Source organism: Eumetopias jubatus, unplaced genomic scaffold (assembly GCF_037043125.1).
Source record: "Eumetopias jubatus isolate StellerSeaLion01/CBP00866 unplaced genomic scaffold, mEumJub1_p1.0 scaffold_15, whole genome shotgun sequence".
Classification (NCBI taxonomy): Eukaryota; Metazoa; Chordata; class Mammalia; order Carnivora; family Otariidae; genus Eumetopias; species Eumetopias jubatus.
In genome coordinates, this window is record NW_028274821.1 from 85288144 (window position 1) to 85312844 (window position 24701).

General features: G+C 53.0%; 1 protein-coding gene and 1 non-coding gene across 9 annotated transcripts in view; one reads left to right on the top strand and one right to left on the bottom strand.

The window, feature by feature from the left end:
• The first annotated feature begins 2368 nt into the window (after positions 1-2368).
• On the top strand, positions 2369-2481 carry LOC114212951 (U5 spliceosomal RNA). Its single transcript, XR_003610087.1, has one exon. It is a non-coding gene; the product is annotated as a U5 spliceosomal RNA (small nuclear RNA).
• Positions 2482-13566: 11085 nt separating this feature from the next.
• MAPKAP1 (MAPK associated protein 1) overlaps positions 13567-24701 on the bottom strand; it is a 233574-nt gene continuing 222439 nt past the window's right edge. For all 8 annotated transcript variants that reach the window (XM_028107692.2, XM_028107693.2, XM_028107686.2 and 5 more), the window contains 2 exons: positions 19526-19623; positions 13567-14089 (listed from right to left, as the gene is read on the bottom strand). In XM_028107692.2, coding sequence (XP_027963493.1) covers positions 13964-14089; positions 19526-19623 — 224 coding nt within the window. In that variant the 3' untranslated portion in view covers positions 13567-13963. The remainder of the gene's footprint in view (positions 14090-19525; positions 19624-24701) is intronic.

Below are 24701 nucleotides of genomic sequence, written 5' to 3' on the forward strand. Positions count from 1 at the left end.
TTTCCCAGGCTAAGTTCTTTGAGTTTATAAATCATATCTCTCCTACCTTTTTCATAGCTCAACCTGGGTCACTAGACTGTTCTGAATTCTCTCCAGGTCTTAATAAATGTTATATACATAGAGATTGGTTCTGATTTCAACACATTTCTTGTTTTTAACATTTTCTAAAAAATGTTTTAACATTAATGATAGACTTATAGGAAGTTGCAAAAATAGTAATGAGAGTCCAGGATACCCTTCCCTCGGCTTCCCCCAAAGGTGGTGCCTTGCGCAGCTGTCAAGACAGTATCAAAGCTGGGAAATTGTGTCGTATGATTCTGCTAGAGAAGCACAGCCTGACGTAGGTTTCACTAGGTTTTACATGATTTCATTTGTGTTTCCATGCAGTTTAATCTGATGTATAGATTCATAGGACTCAGATGCATTTAACATTATTTTTATTTTCCCTAACTGTTGAATTGAGGTATAGTTTTCATAGGGCAAAGTGCCAGAGCTTAAGTGGACATGTGTGACCGCTCTCCAGATGGCATGGCCCCTGTGAAGGCTGGTAGCATGGGAGAGTTTTGCCTGTTCTTGAACTTCCAGTAACAGTTTCTGCTCTCCTGAGCCTGGCTTCTTTTGGACGGTGAAGGGGGGTTCTGGGAGGTTCTGGGAGGTTCTCGTGGACACCTTTTGTTATGGGTATAATGTGGTTATTTCATTGCTGGCATTAACCACGGTTAGAGAAGTCTGTGTTGATTCCATTTGTTCAATAAATATCTATGGGCTGTGTTTTGGGCAGAGCCCAAAAGAGCCTTTACTGTGGAAATGAACGGGCAAGGCCACATAAGCACGTCTGAGTTGCTCAGACTTGCTGTGGGAGGTGGTCCTGACCAGGAGCTGGAGGCCATCAGACAGAAGCTGTGGGTCATGGAGTGCGTCCAGGGGCTGGAGCGTGGGGGTGGGGGAGGGTACAGGGGCCGTGCAGGCCAGGTAGCTGCTGAGCCCTGGGACCCCCATGGAGAAGGTGCCGTCGGACCACAGATCAGCTTCTGGCCTAGGAGATGGAGGCCTACTCCAATTCCTGTGAGAGGTCCCCTGGGTCACTGTGCCATGTGACAAGTTCTCTGGACGCCCCAAGGGCTATGCCTACATGGAGTTTGCCGCTGAGAGCTCAGCCCGGGCTTCGGTGGAGCTGGACAAGAGTGTCTTCTGAGGCCGGGTCATCGAGGTGCTGCCCTCAAAGACCACCTTGCCAAGGATCACATGGACCACGGGGGCTTGCGGAGACAGCCAGGTGCCCGAGGAGAACCATTCCCCCCGCGGCAGCTGCCAGGATGAGGCCCACTTCACACCCCAAGGGTGGAACCAGGGTGTGGAAGGTTCTCATGGCGGTATTCACCCTTTCGGAGGGAGGACCCCTTTGAGAGAGGGGCGTGGTGGGTCAGGAGGAAATAGCTGTCCTGCCCCCTTCACTCTCCGGGGCTCTCGTTGGGGGGCCGTGGTGGGTCCTATGCTGAAGTCCTAACCCCAGCCCCTGACTGGTGTCCTCATGAGAAGGGGGACAAGCCAAGGAGAGAGGCTTCGGGACAAACCGACGCTGCCAATACCTTGATCTTGCGCTTCTAGCTTTCGAAAGTGTGAGAAAAGAAGTATCTTTTGTTTAAGCCACTGGCTCTGGCACTGTGTTCGGCAGCTCTGGACCCGAATCCGCTCTCCAGGGTCCTAATCTGCACTCAGGGGAGTGAGCGGGGTGGCTCCCAGGGACTGATGCCAGAGGAAACACGAGACACCCAGCTCAAGTGGAATCGCAGGTAAACAATGAGTAATTTTTTTTACATATATTAAATGGGACACATTTACACTAAAATAAATTCATCGTTCATCTGAAATTCAAATTTCGCTGGCTGTCCTGTATGTCCTTTTGCTAGACCGGGCCACTGGCCGGAGAACCAAGGCAGAGGGTCCAGGCAAGACAGCAGCTCAAGGACACACCGCCCAGCCCTGCTGCCCAGACTGGGGTGAGAGCCCGAGGCTGCTCCCCGGGCCTGGGCCTCTCTCCCCAAATGGTTCCCGTCTCCCGCACAAACATATTTATTGCGCTTGATGGCAAACAGATTATGCTTGTCCCGGGAAGGGCAGCTCGGGAGAGAAAACCTTGAAGTCCGGGAAATAATGATGAGGGGAGTTAAATTAAAGTGCATAAAACCCTCCCGAGAGATAACGTCAGGGTGAGTTACAGGCCCGATAAGGGACTGGGGGCTCGCAGAGGGGGCTCAGAAAGGTCGCCCGGCGGCGCGCAGAGGACCAGGAATCATAAATATGGGGCAAGATGCCCAGCCGGGGTCGCCGGGGTGAAAATATTGGGGTCATTCCAAAAACAATTATCCTGCTTGGTTTGCTCTTCGGGTCTTATAAATCTTTCACCTTTTATAAAAGATTTCTGGGGAAAGAAGCACTTTGGAAGCTGTAACTGATTTTTGCGGCCGCGTCTTGGTGGTTCTGCTAAAGGAAAACAAAAAGACAAAGGGGAAAATGTAATTACCCAGCATTCTCAGGGGCATGGGGATGGGCCGACTGGTTTCTTCTCACTCCTTGGAGAGTTAAGGCTGCGCTGGGTTTTGACTCACTCCATTTGGAGCCTGGTCACCCAGTTCAACGATTAATTTGTTCCGTTTCGCATCCAGTCGCAGTGGGGCTCTTGGTACCCAGTGGACCCTGCGTTTGGGGGCAGCCGTGGCCGCCATCTTGACTAACGTGTGCTCAGCCTGGCTGACAAGGCAGTGGTGTTCTTGGCCAACAGGTACCGAGGCTCATGCGCCCACACGGGCTCCCGGAGCTGGAGCAGGGGTCTAGGCTGTGCCTGGCCTCAAGCTCCACGGCTCCCCTGCATCGCTGGTTTTCCCATGGTCTGTCCAAGGGGAGCCCGGTTCAAGCTCTGTGCCTCTGTGTCCCCGTGTTCTGGGCCAGTCTGCAGCCCCAGCAGAAGATGACAGTTCGTTCCGCATGAGTTTGTTGTATGCCAGCCACCGTGTGGGCCCTGATGCCTCAGGCTCAGCCAATGGCTTCATTTTGGAGGCAGGCATTTCCTAGGCTTCTCTGTCCTCTGGATATACACGGCCACAGAATTGGTGCTACCTCAGAAATTTCTCTCCCATCTGCTAGCTCATGGAGTCCATATTAGGGATTATATTATTAGCCCTATTTTACAGATAAGAAAACTGAGGCTCAGAGAGGTGGCATGACTGGCCTAGCATCACACAAGTTGGGGGTAAAGCAGAGGTGGGATTTCAACCTTTGACTCCAGAACTGTGTTCTTCCCTGTGTCCCATGCCATCGTTCTCCGTCAAGAATGATGGAGGGTTAAGACTGCTGGGTCTGGAGTCAGATGAAACCTGCTGCTCCGCTTCCCCCTCGCTCTGTGATCTTGGGCGAGTCACTGGGCGCTCTGAGCCTCACTCTCTTCATCCGTGTAATGGGCACAAGGCTATAGTCCCGCCCCAGGGGCGTGGTGCGGAGTGAAGAAGTGCATCCCTAGGAGCACTGAGCCCTGACCTGGCACCTCTAGCGCCCTCCAGAGGTGGAGGTTGTTGTTTATACGCGTATGTGAGAAAGAGTTTCTCCCAATCACGTTTCTGGTCAGCCAGCTCCCAAAAGGATGTAATTATTCAAATTGAATAAATGTTTGCTGAGGGGGTCATGGACTTCCTTTAGGTTCAGGCCAGACTGAGGTGCGAGAGAAGGATAGGAGGAGGGTCAGAGTCGGGGGGTGGCCGTGCCTGCCCCAAACTAAACTCAGTGTTCCCGTAGGGATAGCATTCATTCGTTCATTCGTTCATCCAGGAAATGTAATTGTGTGCCAGGCCTGTTCTGGGTGCTGGGTGCTGGGAATGCAGTGAATGGGGGACAAGAGGCCCTGAGTCCCCTGCGCCCAGAGATCGTGTCCAGCGCTGAGAGGCAGGGGGGAGCCAGGGAAGCCAGGGAGGAGGCCATTGCTGTGTGGTAGAGAATGGCAATGATGGCAGCCGGGACAAAGATGGAGTGGCCCTGATGATCCCCATGGAAGTGTATGGGGTAACTGTGGCTCAGAGAGGCCAAGGGACTGGCCCAAGGTCACACGGCTCATGGGCAGCAGCGCTGGTGTGCCTGACTCCGGAGGCCATGCTCTCGGCTGGTACCTGACACAGCTTCCCTTGGATTGCCCGAAATAGCATTACCACCTGAATGCTGACTTACCCCGGTTCTAGAAATGTGTACACATGCTTTGGCAAAGTGCTTGGGCAATGCTGCATATGTGACCTCCTTCCCAGAGCATAGTGAACAGTGGTTAATTAAAGGTTCTGAGGGGTCCTGTAAGAGAGGAACCTGCTGAGCAGGTTCAACACAACCTTTCCCATCTGTGTCCATTTGGGGACCTGGTCCTTTTGGGGACCAGGACACCCTTTAACATTCATTCCACTCCTTCATAAATATTTGTTGGGCAGGTGGGGTCCCTGCCCCCAGGTTGTAGACAGTGTCAGTTACTTCCCTGGGGCTTCACCCTGAGACAGAGCACCCAGGCAGGAGAAGATTGGGTGATTGCCCACTTCCACCCTCCTGACTTCCTGGGCACAGACAGACAGCTCCCTGCACTGCCCCACCCCGGCGCAGTCAGGGCTACCATTGCTGGTCCCGTGGAGAACCTCCTTCTGGGAGTTAGTGCTCAGAGGTGCAGAAGTGGCGGGGGTTGGCGATGCAGATGTCCCCAAGCTTGCGGTCTTGGGGCTGGGGGTCACGGGCATCCTCACCACCGGGATGCCCCAAAGAAGACAGAGAGAGGGAGAGCCCTCAGAGAAGGGGAGTGTGCTCAGTCCTCGAGGGTCCGGCTTGGTGCCCACGGTGCCTGGATGGGCTGAGGGCTGTGGATTTTTATGGGACCCCCATCGCCTGCATTCTTGTGGGCTCCTGTTCCTTGCAGTCAAAATGTCTTGGCCAAGAGGCTGACTTCAGGGTGTCCAAGCCAGCCAGCGCTGGCGGGCCCCTCCCTGGAGGCTCTGGAAACCAGAGACTCCAGTCGGCAGCCCGTAAGAGCAGAGTGGCAGAGGCAGGCCTTGCCAGCCCAGGCAGGCTTCCCAGAGGAGGAGGAGGTCTTGGAGTCAAGCCAACAGGACTGCCCAGCTCAGGCATCCGCTGGAAGACTGTGGACCTGACGGTGATGAGCAAGGGCTTGGGCGTCTGGAAAGGCCCTGTTCAAATCCCAGCTCTGCCCTTAGCAGCCGTGTGAACTTGAGAAAATGACACGACTCCTGTGAGCCTGGATTTCCTCATCTGTCAAATGGGATAAAGACAGAACCTCAAGGTGATCTCTAAGGCCTTATAGCCCAGGGTGGCCCAGAGGAATATTCCATTGGTGTGAGTGTTGGCCCTGCAACAGAGACAAGATTCTTTCTCTTCTCTTCACATTCTTTTTCTCCTCTGAAGAACGAGAGACTCTCTGGAAAATACTCCTTGACCTGAAAAAGCCCCAACTGGACGCTCCTGTGGGTCTGTTACAGACATGACTTTGCAAATCAGATGTGACAGGGAAACGTGTGCCAAGATGGTGGCCAGCTGTTCTGCTGTGGGGCAGGGGCTGCTTAGAGACGTGTGCAGCCTCCTCAGAGAGCAGACGGCCGTCAGCCTGGGCTGTGCCTGAAGCACAGGTGTGTGAGGGTGGGCGCCCCTGCCTGGGGGGCGAGGGTTAGTGGGCCGCCGGTGGATTAATCTCACCCCCCACACTCACACACACACTCACGCGCACACACTCGCACACACTCACGCACACACTCACACACTCACGCACACCAGTATTCCTGAGGGATGCGGGGGTTGAAGCGAGGACTCCACTGTGCCCACATGGAGGAGGTAGCCCCACAAAGTGGGGACATTCGGGATTGGAGTCAGAAGCAGGTGCAAGTCCCACGAACACCCCTTCCTCGCTGGGCAAACTCCTTCACTCTTTAGGCCTTGTTGTTGGGGAAGGATGCTATGGGTCCCTGCTTCTCGGTGAGTTTGAGAACATTTAAAAAAATTTAATTTTTTAATTACAGTGGTTGGCACATAGTAAGTGCTAAAGAGACCCACTGATTTTACCTGTCCCCTCCCCTGCTCTGGTAAATGGGGCCCCTTCCCCTGAAGCCCACCGGCTTGCAAGGGGTGCCCATAGCAGTGGCTCATTTCCCAGCCACAGGGATTGGCCCAGGGATGGACATGTGACCCCTGCGGGGCCAATCAGAGACCTGGCCTGGGATGTGTCTATGGAATTTGGGAGAGAGGTCCCTTCTTCTGAGGCTTGGAAGTCTTGTCTAGGTTGCTCTTGCCACGTGGAGGATGTCTTTTTTTTAAGTTTTTTTTTTTCGTTTATTGAAGTAATCTCTACACTCAGCGTGGGGCTCAGACTCACCACCCTGAGATCAAGAGTTGCACGCTCCACCGACTGAGCCAGCCAGGCACCGCAAGGCTGCCCCTCTCAGGAAGAGAAAATGAGGCCCGGAAATGGGAGAGTCGAGCCGCGGGTCATCAAGGTGACCCAGGGCAGCTGCTGACCGTCCGGCCCGCTGCTGACACACGCATGGACCAAAGGCTGATCTCCGCTGTTGGGCAGCGCGAGTGTCAGCTGGGAGCTGCTCTGGGGCAGCCTAGGAAGGACATCTGGGTCCTGTCCCCGAGGCATCCCAGGCAGTGACACAGATAAGTCCCGCCCTGGAAGCCAAAGGCCTCCTTTTCCAACATGGGAGAAGCCAACCATCGGGAGTAGCCACCAGCAGGCCCTCTTTCCGCAGGAAGGGGAGAATCTCTTGGCATAAAGATGGAGACAACCATTTGGCACGTTGAGCTCCAGGCCCCTGCGGCACCGCGGCCGTGGGTCCCCCAGTGAGGCTGCCTGAGCCCAGAGGGGGGCTGAGCAGCCATCTCTTGCTCACAGCTCTGCCCGCGGACGGGCTGGACTTGCTGGACACTCTCCCTTCTCCTGCTTGGAGAGTTCCTCTTGGGGTTCTCTGCCTCAGAATCTGTCTTCCCCAGGCACCCACCAGCTTGTCATCCTCCGACTGGATCGGGGGCACCCAGCATCTTTACCAGGAACATTTTCAGCCCTTGGCTGCAAACAGAAAAAAAGGCTGTGTCTGCTGTTCAGACATCTGGTCACCTGAGCACTAGACTAGGCCATGGTCTCATGGACCAGGAGTTCCCAAGGACAGGCTCCGCATCAGATCATTTCTATACATGAAGGGCCTGTTTGGGCGTAACACAAAGTAGGCATTAGTGGACACTTGTTGAATGAATGCTGAATGCTTACATTCCTCCAGAGCTGGGGAACTCATTCCCCATCAGGAAACGGCTCTCATCTTATTGTGGCTGCCTTGGAGGGATTCCTTGGGCTTCTTCTGGGTGGGTTGGAGCGGGGGGGGGTCCCTACCTGGCTCCTGGGTCCCCCCACCACCCCACACGAGCAGCAGCTCCCTCCCCCCATGCCTTCCTCTTGCCAGGATGGAGACACTCCGTAAATCTAAGTTAATAAGGTGGCTGTTTTCGTCACAGACACTGGTTGGAGCCTAAACTGTGGTTTGTCTCTGTCAATCAATGCATTATATCTTCCCCTGAAAGTGATTAGAGAGCAGAGCTGTCCATCTCTCCAGATTTCATGTCTCCACGCTGTAAATTTGTAATTCTGGTTAATGATTGCTTGGACAGACGGCCAAGTGAGCCTTTCCCTACACGTTGCCTTGTTCCTGAAGGTTCCTCCTGTGGGTGATATCGCCGGGTCCTCCCAGCCGCCTCACGAGGGGGGTTTTATTATTTCTTTTTCTTTTTTTAAGCTTTTGTTTATTTGAGAGAGAGAGAGAGTGAGAGAGAGATCATGAGCACGGGGGGTGGGGAGGGTAGAGGGAGAAGCAGGCTCCCCGCTCAGCAGGGAGCCTGACACGGGGCTCGATCCCAGGACCCTGAGATCATGACCTGAGCCAAAGGCAGATGCTTAACCGACTGAGCCACCCAGGCGCCCCAGGTTTTATTATTTCTGCTGCATTTCACAGATGGGCCATCAGACAGATGGAAGGATTCCCTCGAGACCCCTGGCATGGTGACTCACGGCAGAAGGGTGTGGGCCTGGTCAGTGGAGACCCAGACCCCAGAGTGTGAGGCTGTGGGGAGAACTCTCAGGCAGGCCCCAGACCTTGACCTCAGAAGTCCTAGGGGACATGAAGCCCCTACCCTACTTTCCCCCAAAGGCAGCTGTGAACACCCTTCCTTGACATTTTCAGAGCCCTCTCTTGGCTCTTCTTGGCCTACCCCAGGGGGAGAAGTAGGGTGAGGTTGCAGCCCCTGAGCCAATCAGGAGGCTTTGCCAAGACACCCTTGTGTGTGTGGGGTGGGGTGGGGTGGGGGGGGCGGTGATTGCGATCTTACTCTAGGGGCTGGAGCAGGGTACAGGCCAACCAAAAACGATCTACTCAAGTTTACACACATGTCATCACCCTGAACCCCTCGGCAAGGCCAGCCAGTTCACCCTGGAGCTCACCTCCTCTGTGGAGCCGATAACCACCCCCTTTCATGTGCATTCACTCAAATATCACCGGTGCACAAGCTGACTTTGGCCCCGTTTGGGGGCCAGGAAACAGGCACAGGAAAGCATACCAAGGTCACCTGCCGGCAAGTGGCAGAACTAGGGCCCGACTCCACCCTGACTGCAGCACCCATGTGCTCGGCCCCACTGGCTAGTCACACCTACTCTTTCTAGCAAGGAAATGGAGACTTCTGACACCTCCCCAGGACCCCAGGGTTTGACTCAGGTGCTCCCCAGCCCAGAGGAGTAACTCCCAAGGTGCGGTGGGTGCAGAGGTTTGGGGGCCACCTTGCTTCTAGAACTTTCCTAATTTACAGCCTTCGCCAGCCCTTTTCTCCAATGCACATCAGCTAAATCCTTAAAAGAGTCAAGGGCTTGAAGAATGCTAAAAATTTAATGTATGTTAAAAGGATATTAAATTCTAAACTAAAATTTACATGGAAATATGACATTAAAATATTTTTAGCTTTCAGGAAACTAGGGGCTGGAATGCTATAATACAGATGAATTTTATCATTTTAAAAAGAATTAGCCTCACAGTATTTCTTATGTATTCATAGTAACGAATGCATAAAGATGGGAGCCCTGCCTGGAGCTCCTCCCCAGAGGCAGGCAGGGGTGGTGAGAGGGGGGCCTATAGGCCGCTTCCCTGGGGGGCTGGGGCTGCCCCCTGAGGCCCAAAGTCCTGCTGGCAGGGAAGGACTTGGCCAGTGTGTTCCTGGCGACTATGTGCCTGGGCACGCTTGTCTCCATGGCTACCCAGCCTCTGTTGTGCATCAGGCCTGTGACATTATCTTATTGATGCCTCACTCAACTCACTGCCATAGGGCTCCCTCCAGTAGGTGGCCCAGCTCAGGAGCAGTGTCCCGCTTCTGAATTGGGGGCGGGGGTGCCTCAGGGACACGTAGAGCTGGGATCCCAGCCGCCTCTCCCCCAGCCCACCCCTGCTCCAGGCCTCGTCACAGAGCAGAGAGCCAGAGGGCCTCCTCTGCCCCCACGCTGTGGCCCTGTGACCCAGCAAGTAACTGTCCACAAAGGCCTATTCCGCCAGAGGACGTGGTCAAGGGAAGGCCCAGCACTTGTGGGCTGTTCTCTCCTTGTCACAGCCTGGGGGGCACTGACTGGGGACAGTCATCCTAGGCAGCCCAGAGTGGGAGCTGAGGGCAGCACCCGCCCAAGCCGGGCCCCTGACCCCTCACCACTGAGATGGGCTCTCTTACTTTCCCCATTTTACAGATGGGGAAACTGAGGCTCCTTAATCAAGGGGTCAGAGTTCCTACCTGGGGCTTTGACTTCAAGCCGTGGCTGTGTCCTGGAGGAGGCCCCTGGGCCCCTGGGGGTGGCAACAGCCGAGAGGCCCAGCAGGTAGCTGAGCGCATCCTCAGCCCCGGCTAGGACAGAGTGGGGAGCGTGGCTCAGCCTGGCAGCCAGCTCTGGTCCCCGGAGGAATCCTGGCCAGGGCAGGGCCTGGCGCGGGCGGAAATGACCACTCGCTGCCTGGCGGGCGCCTCCCTGCCACCGCACCTCCGGGAGGTCACTCATTGGCAGTTAAAAATCTATTGTGACTTGTCAGAAAAATGAATAAATGGGCACATTATTTTTTCATTCCAGACCTCAGCATCTGTTTGTCTAATCAGGAAGGAGAGTGGGGAAGTCGCAAGGGCCGCCTTGCACGTTTCATGTAAGTTTTCCTCTGTCAGAGGAGTTTAAATGGGTAATGAACAGGCTGTGGTGATTTGAAATATAATCCCATTACGCTGACGAGATTACAGGGCTTCGAGACTTCACAAATCACTCTTAGGGCTTTTATAGCCAACACCACCCTGTTGGGACTTTGCATTTAAGCAGAGGTGTTTGGTGGGAACAGAACATGACAGGCTTAACTCTTTCCTCCTCCTGGGCCGCTTTCCCAACAGCAGGGCCCTCCCCGTGGGGCCTTGGTGGCGCCTGCAGGATCTGGGGCGTGTGGGCCGCATGGGCCACCGTGGGCCCCCAGCGGAGGCCGGCTGGGCGGCGGGGGGGAGGTGCGGGGGGCGGCAGGTGGGCGGTGGGAAAGCCGACTCTGCCACCTCCCCACTGCAGGGCCTCCGGTGAGGGACTGTGCGTACTCCGCCGGGTACCTCCTGTGGAGGATGAGATTAGGTGGGTGTGAGGATGGATGGCCGGGGCCATCATGCCGGTCCCTCGTCAGCCCTGTTGGTGAGGGCCCGTGGCAGCTTCTTGCCGTATTCCTGCACATTGTGTCACCTTCCCCTCGGGGAGCTCGGGGAGCTCCGGGACACCAGGGACACCTCCAGGCCTCCAGGTCCATGCGGGCCCCCACAGAGCCTCCATGGCATTCACTCTGGTGTGGCCTGGGGGTCACCTGCCCACCTCCCTGGCCTCACCAGACTGTGAGCATCTTGACCGCTACGTCAGAACTTCGCCCCCCCCCCCCCCCCCGGTGCCTCTGAGGTTTCGCAACCTGACCTGGGGAACGGGAACCCTGAAAGCAGCTGGTGGGTTTCCGGGGACACGACAGGGGTGGGGATAAGCTTCTTAGCCCAGGAAGAGAAGACTCTGAGGGATGTCAGTGTGGTCTCCAAGCAGCTGATGGGGTTTCTGGGGCAGTGGGGACACTGGTCCTGGGGCCCAGGTAGGAGGGTTAGGAGGCAGTTGGCACTCAGGGTGCAAAGAGGGATCTGACATGCAGAGGCTGAGGTGCGTTGGGTAGGTTCTGGGGTGGCCACCGGTGCAGGTAGCCCAGGGTGACCAAATGGGCCAACAAGGAAAAGCACTAACCCAAATGGCAGTGAGTGCCCCATTGCTAGAGGTGTGCAAGCAGAGGCTCCAAGACTCCGGGAGAGAACATGCACTTGCTGCCCCCAGAGAGGAGGAGGGACTAAGCAGCCTCACAGTATTTCTTAGAATTCTTGCTCAGAAGCAGGGAAGCTCCTGCAAGTTTTGGTGCACAGAAACCCCTGGAAGGAAGGTTGGGCTCACTGTGATGGAGACATTTAAGACATTCTCTAGAAAGGCCTGCAGAGGTCCCCTCCTCTGGAGGAGACTGAGGCCCCATGGAGTTGCTGGCTGCGGCGGTCAGAGCGCGGCTGTGGGCTCAGAGTCCCGGTGAGACCCTTCCAGGCCCCAAGCCCTCACCTCTGGAATGCAGGCAATGACAGGACCTGCCACGCGTTGGCCGGCGGGGGGGGGGGGGGGGGGGGGGAGGGGGAGGGAGGGAGGGAGGTACGCAGGCTCACACTTACTTGTAAGGGGGCCGGCATGCAGCCCGCCTGGCGTGCTGGCGGCCCTCAGACCATGGGGGGGCGCTCCTCAGCGGCCAGCCGAGGCCTGCGGAGCCCTGGTGGGGACTTAGCACGTCGGGGTGGGAGCCAGGTCAGGAGATGCTGCTGGAGAGCCGCAGTGGGTTCTGAGGGTCATCCGTTTACCTCGGGATGCTGAGCTCCTGCTTGGTGAAGTCTGTCCTCGAGGAGCTCATGGTCTTATCTTAAAATCCAGGTTGGGGGTGGTGAGAGAGGGGCCGAGGAAAAGCTGAAATTCAGAAGTCCTGATATTCGGTTGATCCGGGAGGTTTCACGGTGTTCCCTTTAAATTCTTCCTTCGGGTGGACAGATGAGCTTTCCGTAACTGCCGGCGTGCTGTATGTCACGACAATGGTGTCGGTTTTGTACTTGAGGGAGGTGAAGCTTTGAGTGTCGCCCCTGAGTGAAGAGGGTCATCCTGTCTTGGTCAGTGTCTAAGGAGGCCCACGGTGCATTTCAGGGACCTTCGGTACCACGAGAACTGGCAGCAAATGCCACTACCCTGAGCGATTCTCTGAGACTCGCGAGTCAGGGTAACGTACTCAAGAGTTCAAAGCGATACACAGAAGATGGTATTCATCTGACTTTTATTTTAATATTTTAATATTGAATATGCCACAAGATTTAGTGACCAAATTAGTCATTTACATTTTTCCAAGATATCTAAATATAAAATTGCTAAAAATTCAAATACAGAGAGATAGCAAGCTACAAATAATATTTCTTTCGTTTCTGGGGTGGGCGGGAATGGAAGGCGTTAGAAAAGGATGCTTCTGTTGGCTGAACAAAGATCAGAATGAAAGGGGAATTCATTAAAATGCCCCCAGTGCAAAGAAACACACTCGACTTTGAGATGCTGTTTTCGGCACATCTCTTCCTGTACAACAATTTAAAAAATTGTTTGAAATGCAGGTCCTCGGTGAAACGTCTGGTCCTCAACCCCGGCCAGAGACAGCGCGAAAGGACGTCACCTTGGGAGGGACCCTGGAGAGGCTGGTGAGGACCGCAGAGGCATCTGGTGTGGCCAGAGGCGTGGTGTCGGCGGGTGCTCGACCCCCCGCCCGCCAGAGCAGTCGGAGCCCGCAGGAGCAGGCTCCTGTCGGGCCTGCAGCCTCTGCTCCCCCTCGCCCCCAACACAGGGAGAAATTGCGGCTTCCTGCCTGCTCAGACAAGGAGGCAGGCACTGCGTGGAGAGGAAGAAGGGGAGCGGAGGCCCTTCTGAGTCAGTAGAGCAGAGATTCTGCCAATTCCAGGAAAACTCCACCTGCAGGACTAATGGCTGGCTGAAACACACCCTTGTTATTGAAGAAATGGAAAAGCCCACTTCTGGCCGGGAGCTCAGCGTGACCTGAAGACCAGCCATCACCCCACTCTCCCAGCGCCCCCGTGCTTGGCCCACAGTCCTGCGTCTCTGGACCCAAGAGGTGCCAGGACGAGCTGAGGAGAGGTGGTTTCTGAAGGGGTGAGCCTGGGACACACACCACCAGGCCCCCCATCCTAACTTTAGGAAGATACTATCCTCAAAGCAATGCACTCATTTAAACAAATGGCATAGTTAAAACTATTGACTAAGCCCTAAACATTTCTTCTGAGAAATCGAGCCATAGCTTTTCCAATCTGCCTGTTCAATATGGGAACAGGTTTTAAAGAGAATGACATGATCAGTCCTCTGCCCCAAAGAACGGCCCATCATACCAACCACGATAAAGAGTACACCTGTTTATTAAAAGCAAAAAAAAGAAAAAAGAAATGTACATCTTTGTTCTTTGTTTGTTTTAAGAAATTTGATCAAATTGCAAGGAAATGTCTGGGCATGGCTATGTACATCCTCAGGCAGGGCCGTCGGGCAGTGAAGATGGCTGGGCGTGTCGTCTGTGTCGTCGGGCCCCCTGGCACTGCTCATCAAAGCCACTGCGACTCAGGCTTCGGTCCCGTGGAGATGTCCCCAGCTCCATTCCCCCAAGAGCCCCCCAGCCTTGTGTCTGTGAGCCAGGGGTGGCCTGTCCCCGAGGACTGCAGGACTTGGGGTGGGCTCTAGGGCCACCTGACCCTGGCAGGCAGGCTCTGAGCTATGGTGACAGATTGGGGCTGGAGGCCAGTGTCATTGCTGCCCTGATTTCTTCTCCTTCTGGAAGCTGAAGCTTGTACGTCTGTTCAGTTTTCTTTGTTTTTGAGCGAAATAGTCAGCCCGGGCAGTGCTTGCTCGTGATTCCAGGATGTAGTTAACCTAGAAAGCAAGAGGACACAGCCCGGTCACTCGGCAGCCACTCTGTTTGCTCAGGGCAAAGAAGGGAAGGGCCCTGACCCAGGCTGGGAGCTCCAGGGCCAGCTGCTCTCTTGTGCGTGGAGCTGAGTCATCACAGCAACCTGGCAGGCCGGGACGGAGCCCACTTTACGACAGGATAAAGGAGGCCTGGAGAGGACCAGTGGTTGGTCCGGGCCTTTCAGTCCTATGGGGGGTTGGGGGGAGCTTTCTGGATTCCACAGCCTGTGTCCCTTCCTTAGCACATGCTGCCTCTCAGAAGGCCATGCGCCAGGCTTCCTGGTTCTGCTCCTTACCTGCTGTGCAAGCCTAGGCCTGCACGTAACTCCCCGGAGCCCCCCCACCCTTTCCTTGTCCGAAAGACAAGAGCATGGCAGGGATGAAAAACCAACTGAACCCAAGGCTCTGCTTTCAGCCTCCCCCTGGTAGGTACAGAGCTTCCAACTACGGGGTTTTGTCTCCTGCCCACGGGCACCCTGCCAGCCAGGGTGCATTTGATAAGAAGGAGGCTCAGGAAGAGGGCCGAGCTGACCAGGATCACCCGGAGGTCAGGGTCAAAGCCAGGAGAGGGGCTGTGGAAGTCCCGTGTGAGGCGCGCGCCGCCGGGCGCCCCAGGGCAGTACCTGCCACGTCGGAGCCTGGCTCCGGGCTCGGTTCGAGGGACAGAGGGAAAAGTAAGACTCGTTCCCTGCTCCGAAGAGCTCACTGCCTAGTGGGTATCCAACAGCAGGACACGTGTGACACCAGCGACAGAAGGAGCAGGAAAAAAGGGGGTAACTACCGGGGACGTACCGTGGGGCAGGGAAATCTTGCCGAGGATGTGCGAGCTGGGTTTTGAGAGATAAATAGGAGTTTGGGGTGTACCAAGGGCAGGGGAGAAGCAGCACGTATGCCAGCGCAGCCGTGATGGCAGCCGGGCTGGGGCGGGCGTAGGTGGGTGGGTGTCTGGGGAACTTAACTGCTTCGCGCCCAGTCCAGGTGGGGTGGGCAGAGCCAGGGAAGGGCAGTGGTGCTGGGATGGGACTGGGCCCCAGTGCGGAGGCTGAACCCCTGGCCGGATGGCATGGACGCAGCAGTGCTGCTGGAGTGCTTTTCAAGGACTAACTCACGTAACCTTCACAACAGCCTATGAGACAGATGCCACTATCATCCCATTGTGCAGACGAGAAAATCAAGGCACAGAATGGTAATGTCCTTTTACTCAAGGCCACAGAGCTAGTAAGTGCCTGGGCCAGGATCCCCCTTGATTGGCACACCTGTAGCTCCCCAGGCCCCTGGCCTCCCCAGAAGTGCTCCCACCCCTTTTCCCCCTCAGATACTGATCCTCCCTCTGCTCCTGCTGCCAGCCTCTGGCTGGGGCTTTTCGTGAGCGAACCACCTTTTCTCTTTGCTCTCAAATATCTGTAAGTTATGACCAGAAGCCCAAACACTTTTGACTACAGAGAACTGCCACCACCTCTGATTCTCCTCTGAGGGTCGCGTGCCCACGCCCCGAGTGGGAGCAGCCCCCGCTGCCTCCGAGAAAGAAGCTGAGGGTGTGCAGGGGAGGCAGGCGGGATGGCGGGCCTCCCGTGGGCCGAGGCTCCAACACTGTGTCCTCTCCAAACTTTCTGCTCTGATAGTCACCAGCAGCAGGCGTTAAAGGCTGGTGTGTGAGTACAGAAGGCCTGACGTGCTTGGCCCACTGCCTCGCCGAGTTACCAGCTGAGAGCAATAAATCATGAGGACCGCGGGGCCGGGCTGACGATTTGGGACACTACGGACAATGTATGGAAATCAGAGGTTTTATCATTCTTAATAAGAGCCATCTTTGGATTATATTGTTTGCACACTCAGCCAACCTAGTGTTTTCAGTGTATTTTTGGCACATATAACTTGACGAAAGCATTTAAAAATGATCCTTAACTAGCCAACTATCTCCTAAATTTATTATCTTCAGTGCTTTGTGATAATCACATAGATAATTTTAATGGAAGATTAATGTAATAATCAAAAGATAAAAACGCCCTTTGGTCTGCCATTAGCTGGTTAATATGCTGTGGCTTAAAACTTGCACAATTTTATGCACTATAGAGTGTTTCACTTTCAATGCATTTTACAGCTTAAGGCATAAAAATATAGGGAGTTTTCATGGTCAATAAAGCCACAGCCTCCATCACTCGATCACAAGAAGAACCCAATTTGAAGAGACCAATGATTCCTCTGAGATTCATCTCAAAACCTGCAGAATTAGGGACCACACATGGCTTAGCTCAATGATGGCTCGGGGTGGAAGGGACTCCTCAGGGCTGGGGTTGGAGCTGAGGCTCCACCCTCGCACACTCCGCAGCCGTGGGCCTCTGTCTCCTCATCTACAGAATGGGGAAAATAGTGTCTACACTCTGCAGGGCAATAGCGAAGACTGAATAGTTAAGTAAGATGTCTTGTATGCAGCTGGTGTTCAATAAATGGGAGACATACATAACAGTTTCTTGGACATCGGCCTCTGGCCCTTATCTTCTCCTTCAGTTTCCATCCAAGGCTCTCGTTTTACGTCAAACTGAATTCTAGAACCGTCACATGCATCACTTGTGTCTAAGACCCACTCCTGGAAGAGCCTCTGGTGGAAACATTTTGGCCAAACTCTGGGACACAGGGCTGGGGCCTCAGTCACTTGGTATTGGTGCAAAGCTCAGACACTGTGGGGATGGCAGAGAAGGCTAAGTATTTAAATTGCTATAAAAATCAGAGACAGAAAAAGTGAAATTTAATCTTCCATCAGGATCATGACCATTAGCTCTCTAAGTAAATCACGCCTGGGCACGCTGTGACTCTCCTGGAGTCTTGAGCATGATGCAATATTTCTACAAACATTTTCATATGAAAACAGTCATTTCAGGGGAGGCGACAGGCCTCAGGGATTTTGCAGAAAAGCATCTGCTTCGAGGGAGCATTTGGTCCTGTAAAATGATTTCTCTGCACTTGCTCTTGCAGAGCCTCATACTGAAGTCATAAACCTGTGTTTCTGTCATCAATCTGCCGTTGTGAAAATTATTTTGATGTCAAACACAGGATTATAATTTTACTAGAATCCTTCTGAAGTCTTGAATATTTTAATGCTGGCTATAAAAAAAGGCCAGCCCCTGATGGGGTAATGGAATATTTCTTTACCTGGTCCCCGAACACTGAACAAGTTCCCTGTGCTGTCTGGTGACAATCTGGCAAGTAACCCTTAGTTCGCTGGTTCCAAGCACTGCAGGCGGGAGCTGTGTCCTACCGCCTGCTCCAAGGTGCGCTCTGGTCCCAACTGTCCCCCAGCAGCTCTATCCTTTTCTTTTCTTTTTTCTTTTTTTTAGCTTTTATTTATTTATCTGACAGAGAGAGACACAGCGAGAGAGGGAACACAAGCAGGGGGAGTGGGAGAGGGAGAAGCAGGCCTCCCGCGGAGCAGGGAGCCCGACGCGGGGCTCGATCCCAGGACCCCCGGATCACGACCTGAGCCCCCCAGGCGCCCAGCTTTATCCTTTTCATTTTCATCTACTACTTTTGGAAAGTAGGCTACTTTTGTAGGCTACTTTTGTAGCCATGAGGACTTGACCTCCAAATGTATCTGCAAAACAATGCCGTTTGGTTGAAACCTCTCATTCAACTCCTCAAGGGTGCACACATGCAGGGGGTTAGGAGCACAAATTCTGGAAGCTGCCAAACCTGGGGTCAGGTCCCCAGTTCTGTCAGTCATGGTCCTGGCTAAGTTTCTCTGTTTCTGGGCCTCAGTTTTCATCTAGGAAATGGGAAGGATTTTCCATTACTGTCTCGCAGAACCATGAAGGTTCTGCGGAAGGAGGTGTAAAGTGTAGTCGCAATCCCTGCACTCTGCAATCCCTCAGTACGGCTTAGCTACTTTTTAAAAAATTTTATTTTATTTTATTTATTTTAGAGAAAGCTGAAGAGAGAACACGAGCAGGTGGAGGGGCAGACAGAGAGGGAGAAAGAGAATCCTAAGCAGACTCCACGCTGAGCAAGGAGCCCGATGTGGGGCTTGATCCCAGTACCCCGAGACCATGACCTGAGCTGAAATCAAGACTTGGACACTTAACCAACTGAGCCACCCAGGCGCCCCCAGCTTAGCTACTTCCATCATTATTACTTGATGGCTTTTACTCTCAAGAGGAGAATGAATACTCATCTAGGTAGGTTTACGTTACCACATTTGATCTGTGTTCTAGCAGCCCTTTGCTGGGGCGGGGCAGTGCACCTGCTACGATCTCCATTTTATAGGCAGAGACACCGAGGCCCTGAGGTGATGTGACGAGCCAGAATCACACGGCTACAGGTGGGGAGCCCTCTGCCTGCAAGTCGTGCTCTGCTGCAACAAGCAGCTCGGTGTTTCTATCTGTTCCGTCTACGTAAGATTCGGCTGGAAGAAAGGACTCTTGAAACCACTCGTCCAGGGTGCCTTGGAGTGCGGTGCAGAGACCAACAGCCTGGGCAGCACCGGCGAACTTCTTAGAGATGCTCAGTCTCGGGCCCTACCCCAGGCCTCCCAAACCAGCAAGGCCCCCGGGCAGCCTTTCTCAGCCTGTCCCCACTTTGCAAGGCTCTTGTGTGACCTGGCCTCTCCACCCTGCTCCGCTTCAGCCACACGTGCCCGCTCCGCCTCTCCATCCCTTCACAGGCTGCTCTCCGACCGAGATGCTTTTTCTCGCTGCTCGCCTGGTCAAATCTGTGCTTTGCATCCATCCTTCAGGGTTCAGCTCTCCCTGAGCCCCACCACCCCCTACCCTGGTCAGTTTACCTTTTTCACATCCACATGGCACCTTTGTGACTGTTTAACAATCTCTTTGTAATTTAACGTTACCGTCTGTCTCCTCTGACAGAGGAAGAGCTTTCTGGCGGCAGGGCCTGGGTCTGTCACTGCAACATCCCAAGGACTCGCCCGGCACACACGGGAGGTGCTCAGTGAGTGCTGCTGAGCTATGGCAACATACGATTGTAGCATAGAGGTGAGTATGTTTAGAACAGGTTGCTAAAATTATCTTGACTACACTAAGCGTCTTTTCCCAATAACAACAATCTCCTCTGAGTCCATTCCAGGAGCCTCAAGGAGCTCCTGACAATGAATGGGAGGAAGGACGCGGTGCATGAAAAGGATAAATAGACGAAGAACCCGGATGACTGGGTTAGGGAGGAAGCTGAAGGGGTCCACTTTGTCTGAAGCGGGAGAAGGGCGGCTGACCTGTGGTGTGGCCCTGGGTACGGATGCTCCCCACCTGGGTGACCAGGAAGCCGCTTGTCCTCTGCAAACTGGGCCCAGGAGCCTTGTCCAGTGCTGGGAGGAAGGGGGCTGCCTCCAGCCTGAGACGTGGCTGTGTCGAAGGCGGCCCTGCACACCCGGTGCCCGGCCTGGGGAGGAACACTCACCTTGAGCACGATTTCATTGACAGTAGCAGCGTCAGATTCAAAGTAGAGGTGTTTATAGTCGTGATTGCTTAGATACGTGAGTTTAAATATTGCGTGACCTGGAGAGAGACAAAGAGAGAAAAGGCAGTGTTGAGGGGGTTCTGGTGAGTTCCCCTTGGAAAGGCGACCCCATATTCTCCCCGTGGCATTCCAGTTCAAGCGAGAGCAACTGGACGCGGGAAGGCCAACTGTTTCTGGGGGCAGGTCATTTTTCTCATCACAGGCCGAGGAGAAAATGGACAGGAAGACAAACAAACAAAATCAAATGGCTAGTTAGGTCTCATTCCACCAAGTGTGTTCAGGGCAACAGCACATTAGGACGGCTTTACAGAACTACTTCTAGACAACGAGTACATGGAAGCGGTGGTATCTTTAAGGCAGAAGGCCAATTAACTCCATATTATTACTCTAAAAATAAAATAACTGTGCTTAAAGCCAAATAAATGAGCAACAGGAAGGACAAAGGCTGCTGGTAGTGCTCTCACGGGGCTTCTCCATAGCCCTGGCTACTGCAGGGCTGGGGAGTCCTGGCCTCATGACCCTGCCTGGAAGCTGCTCCTGGGCCTCCAGTCATTTCTACCCAAGGAGGACGGCACCTCACACAGCTGTCCGACCTCAGGGGGTCAGATCCTCTCAATACACGAATGTCTCCCAGAACCAAATTCTTTCAGGCCCCTTTCCCACCACCTTCCGAATAACCTTGTCATTTCTGGGACTGCTTTGTGCCTCACCCCTCTCGCTTCATCTCACTCCCATGCACAGGCAGGCCCGTGGCACTGCACACTCCCACCAGCCTAGGCCTGGCATGTCCTCTCTTGCTAAACTGTCTGGAAAAGGGCTGCCGATCCTGGGTGACTCAGCTCACCTGGTGCCTCCTTGGGCGAGGCTTCATAGGTATACTTCTAGGCGCCCTTCTCAGGCAGCCTCCTGTACCATACGTGGCCGGTCAGAGAAACCTGCTTACTAGATTGTGACGCCTGCAGACAGGTGCCATGTGCCTGTCCTTTGGGCCAGACATGCCAGATTCCCTCTTCTAAGCAGACACGGATGCCAGCCTGTCTCAGTCCCAAGGGAAGCCCTCCCCGGCCCATCAGCACATGCTGCCCTTGAGTTATGGGAGACTCTGTGGCCCTCCAAGAAAGTCCTCTTTCTCCTTAAGCTATTTTGAAGTTGGTTTCCATTACTGGCAACCAAATGAGCAATGCTTCCGAGAGACACGTAGTCAGTGCTCAGCAGTTCCCAGACTGGGGAGCAGCTGGTGACATCCTCCTGCAGACAGCCTTAGAAACAACCTTCCCTAGTCTGCTCTGTAGACCTCAGGGCTGGTGAGATTAAGCATATCCTTTCTAATAGGCCTTCTCATCCATTTTCCTTTTAATTGAAGCAGCACTGGTCATAGTTATTAATTAATAATATATCACCCATATTACTGTAAGTTCACCTCTTTCCCGGAGAAATCTTCTTGGGGACTTTATTTACAGTAGCTAATTCTTCAGATCTCCAAAAATAAACTGATATATGTTGTACATTTGTGGCCAGAAAAGTTGAGCTGCTGGTATTTTATCCTGGAAACATCATTATGATATACTAATGTGACTATAAATCCTATATTGAAAAAATTAGCTAATAATTTCTGAAAAACCTCACTTTCAGTCACTTGACAAATTTAGCCTGATTCTAAATAGTGGTACTAAAATGTCAGAATTCTTAGCCAGAAGCTAATCATCCTTTTAATATGTAAATTACTTGTTTCTGATAAGAAAGTGAATCTCACATAAATAGACTGGTATGTACGTGCATGTGTTCATTTTCACAGGACCATTTTGGAAGAGTAGAGTCTTGGTGGTGAGCTCACTGTGTAGAAGGACAATGCATTTATCTGTTGGCCATGCTGTGACCAAGCAGAGACATCCATGAAGGTCACAGGGCCGTGAAGGACAGAGACACGCCCTCCAGGAGGCCTTACTGCGGACACGACAGACACAGACACCAGGGCCTGGGGCTAAAAAGGACCAGAAGGTCTCAGGGAGGCCCGTTGACCTGAAGCTTCAGGGTTCGCTGACCACTCTGATAAGGGATCTCATGGACTGTCTATACCACCTGCTCCCACTTGTCACTGACAAAACCAAACCAAACCTCAGGATGCTAGACCCTGTTTTGCCCAGACAACTGAGATGCTATTAAAAACCTTTTCTGCACTCTTTAGGTAGAGCCAAATCTATACGTAGCATGTGTGATATGCAGTTTGCACTGGCCTGGGAGCCTCTGGAAACCCTAACACTGTCCTCTTGGGATCACACTGCCTGTGGAGTATACCGGCGGCGGCGGGCTTATAGAGGGGAGGCCTGCAGCTCATCTGCACCACAGTCACATGAAAAACAAAAAGAAAACATCCCAAGTCAAGTCTCCTGAAAGCCTGCATATTTGGGCCAGGTGACATCTGTATTTTCCTGCGTGTGTTCCGTGTCTGTCCCTGGTGCTCATTCCAGAGCCCCAAGGAAGAGTGAAGCTCAAAGGAATGATGAAGAGTCTGCCACTTACCATCTCTCTGAAGCCTCTGATTTATTTGTCCTTTCCAGGGAAAGCATTCACGTCACAGAGAGACAAGAGCTCTGAGAATGTTATCTGCAGGACTTGTACTTTGGTGATGATTACAGAGCCACAGATGTTAGTAACTGGGATGAGGTGTGGTGAGACAGTGACAGCACAGAGCCCTTTCATACACTGTGGGAGAAATTTCAAGGGACAGCTCTGGTGCATAAGCTCAGCTTAAAATCAGCAGCCACGGTTTCACTCATACAGGAGCCATGGGACATGGGACCGACTCAGTCCAACAGAGTTTTTGCTGTGAGGACTTTGCACCCACTCCAGGGATCCGTTTTGCTTGGTGGCCAGAAGGGAAGTTTTACTCCGTTCAGGCCCCGCCAGCAGCACAGGCTTATGCAAGGGCCAGAGGAATGAACAGAGGTGAGAAGAGTGAGCGCCAAGAGGGTGCTAAGTGCAGGTTGCTGCACGGAGACTGCAGGTGGAGGCGGATGGCCCAGGCAGGGAAGGGAGAGCAGACATAGTTTCTTGGAGGAGCTGACACTGGGGCAGTCTTAAAGGAGGATGGGGAGTGAGCTGGGTAAGGGTAGGGGTGGAGAAGAATGCAGCAGAGCCGGGACAATGTTCCGGGGCAGGAGGCAGCAGGTGTCTGGGGAGATCGGAGCAGACAGTCACATGCAGTGGGCGGGCAGGGGGTGACACGCGGCAGGGCACGAAGGCGTGGGTATGCTGGAGTCACCAGCTGAGGGAGCCACTAGTGGGTCGGAAAGCTGGGCAATAAAGTAAATGGTCAAACTGTGCTTTTGGGGGTTCCCCCTGGCTCCCCAGGGCCAGGAGGCAGGGAGATCCGCCACCACAGTTGCCCCGGTAGGAGTGTATGCAGTTTTGAGCTGGACAGAGGCAAAAAGGAGGCTGAGAAAGGGACTGACTTGAGAACGGAGGAGAAGAAAACGTTGGCAGGACTTGGGGACTGTTTTATGACAGAATAACAGTTAATAAGCAGGATTCACACTTGTGTAATTTCACCTAGTCCCAAACCCATATATTAAGGAGTAACAAGTTAGTTGACCTCTTGCTGGAAACAAATCTATCAATAAACATGAGTCATTGGACTCATTAGGACGGCTTTACAGAACTACTTCTAGACAACGAGTACCTGGAAGAGGTGGTATCTTTAAGGCATGCTACATGCTACATGGTAAACTTCCACCAGAGGAGGAAGCAGGGAAGAAGGAATCACTGGTATTTCAACACCGACTGAACAGGCTAAAAACAGATTAAGAAAAGTCTGTTATCAAACACTTTATCCGCCTTAGGCACCTCCCGGCTCACCTTTGGTAAGGGAGGAAGAGGGGGCAAATGACCTCCCCAGCTGCAGCCTACCAGGGCATCTGTCCTGGGATGTTAGAAGGAATCTGGGCTGGGCAGGTTATCCTTGAAAATTCAGAGAACGTCAGTTTTCATGGGGATGGGGAAGCCAGAGGGGCAAAGTGTCTTTGTAAAAATGCCAGTTGAGAAAAAAGTATGTATCAGGATGATTGAAAAGAAAATGCAAAATCTAATATTCCAAGTAGTCTGAATTATTTTGCTTGTATTTTAAATTCTACTTGGAAACTAAGGCATGACAAGGGCCTGGGAGGCAAAGGGGAAGAGTGTAAGCTCTGGACTCAGGCTGAGGATGAAATTCCAGCTCCGCTGTGTTCCTGCGGCAGGACCTGAACAAGACACTGTCCCTGCAGGCACCCAGGTTTGCCCTCAGGCATCTCCCACAGCACCCAGATATAGTGGGGCTCAATGGTGGTGGCAATCATTCTTACAACTGTGATGGAACAGATATTCAAACAGAAAATCCTCATGATTTTGGAGATTTTGTTTTTAATTGGGCCGCCTTTGAGCAGATTTGCTTTTAGTGTTGTAGGAATAAAATGCAATATAATGGGGCATAAAATGGGCATCTAAGCACTGGTCACAGGCTCAGGGCAGACACCGCAACTATACATTTGCTTCTGAATACTGAAATGGAAATCTGGATATGTAAAAATGTATTTACACTACATATTCATTTCCTTCTTTCTCTTTTAAGATTTTTATTAATTTGTCAGACAGAGTGAGTGAGAGAGAGCGCACAAGCAGGGGGAGCGGCAGGCAGGGGGAGAAATAGGCTCCCTGCTGAGCAGGGAGCCCAGTGCGGGGCTCGATCCGAGGACCCTGGGATAATGACACGAGCCGAAGCCAGATTGAGCCACCTAGGCACCCCTGGGCTTTTTTTTTTTTTTTTTTTTCTTTAGTTAACATTTTACCATAGCCCTTTCCATGTTGCTACACAGTCTCTACAACCATGTTTTTCAACGGGTGCATTCTTTTGCAACAAGTTAACAAGTGGATATGTGCCAAGGTTCATGCTCTCATGGGCATTTGAGGTATTTATAAAATCGCCAGTATTATCAATAAAGCTATGAAAGACATCTTTGAGGATTTGGATTATTTCTCAATTCCTTTATATCAGGCATGGATGCCTTTTTTAAAAAAATTTTAAGAGGAGAATTCTAATTTTACTGAGAAGGAAACACTTCTTTTTTAAAAAAATTGTGGT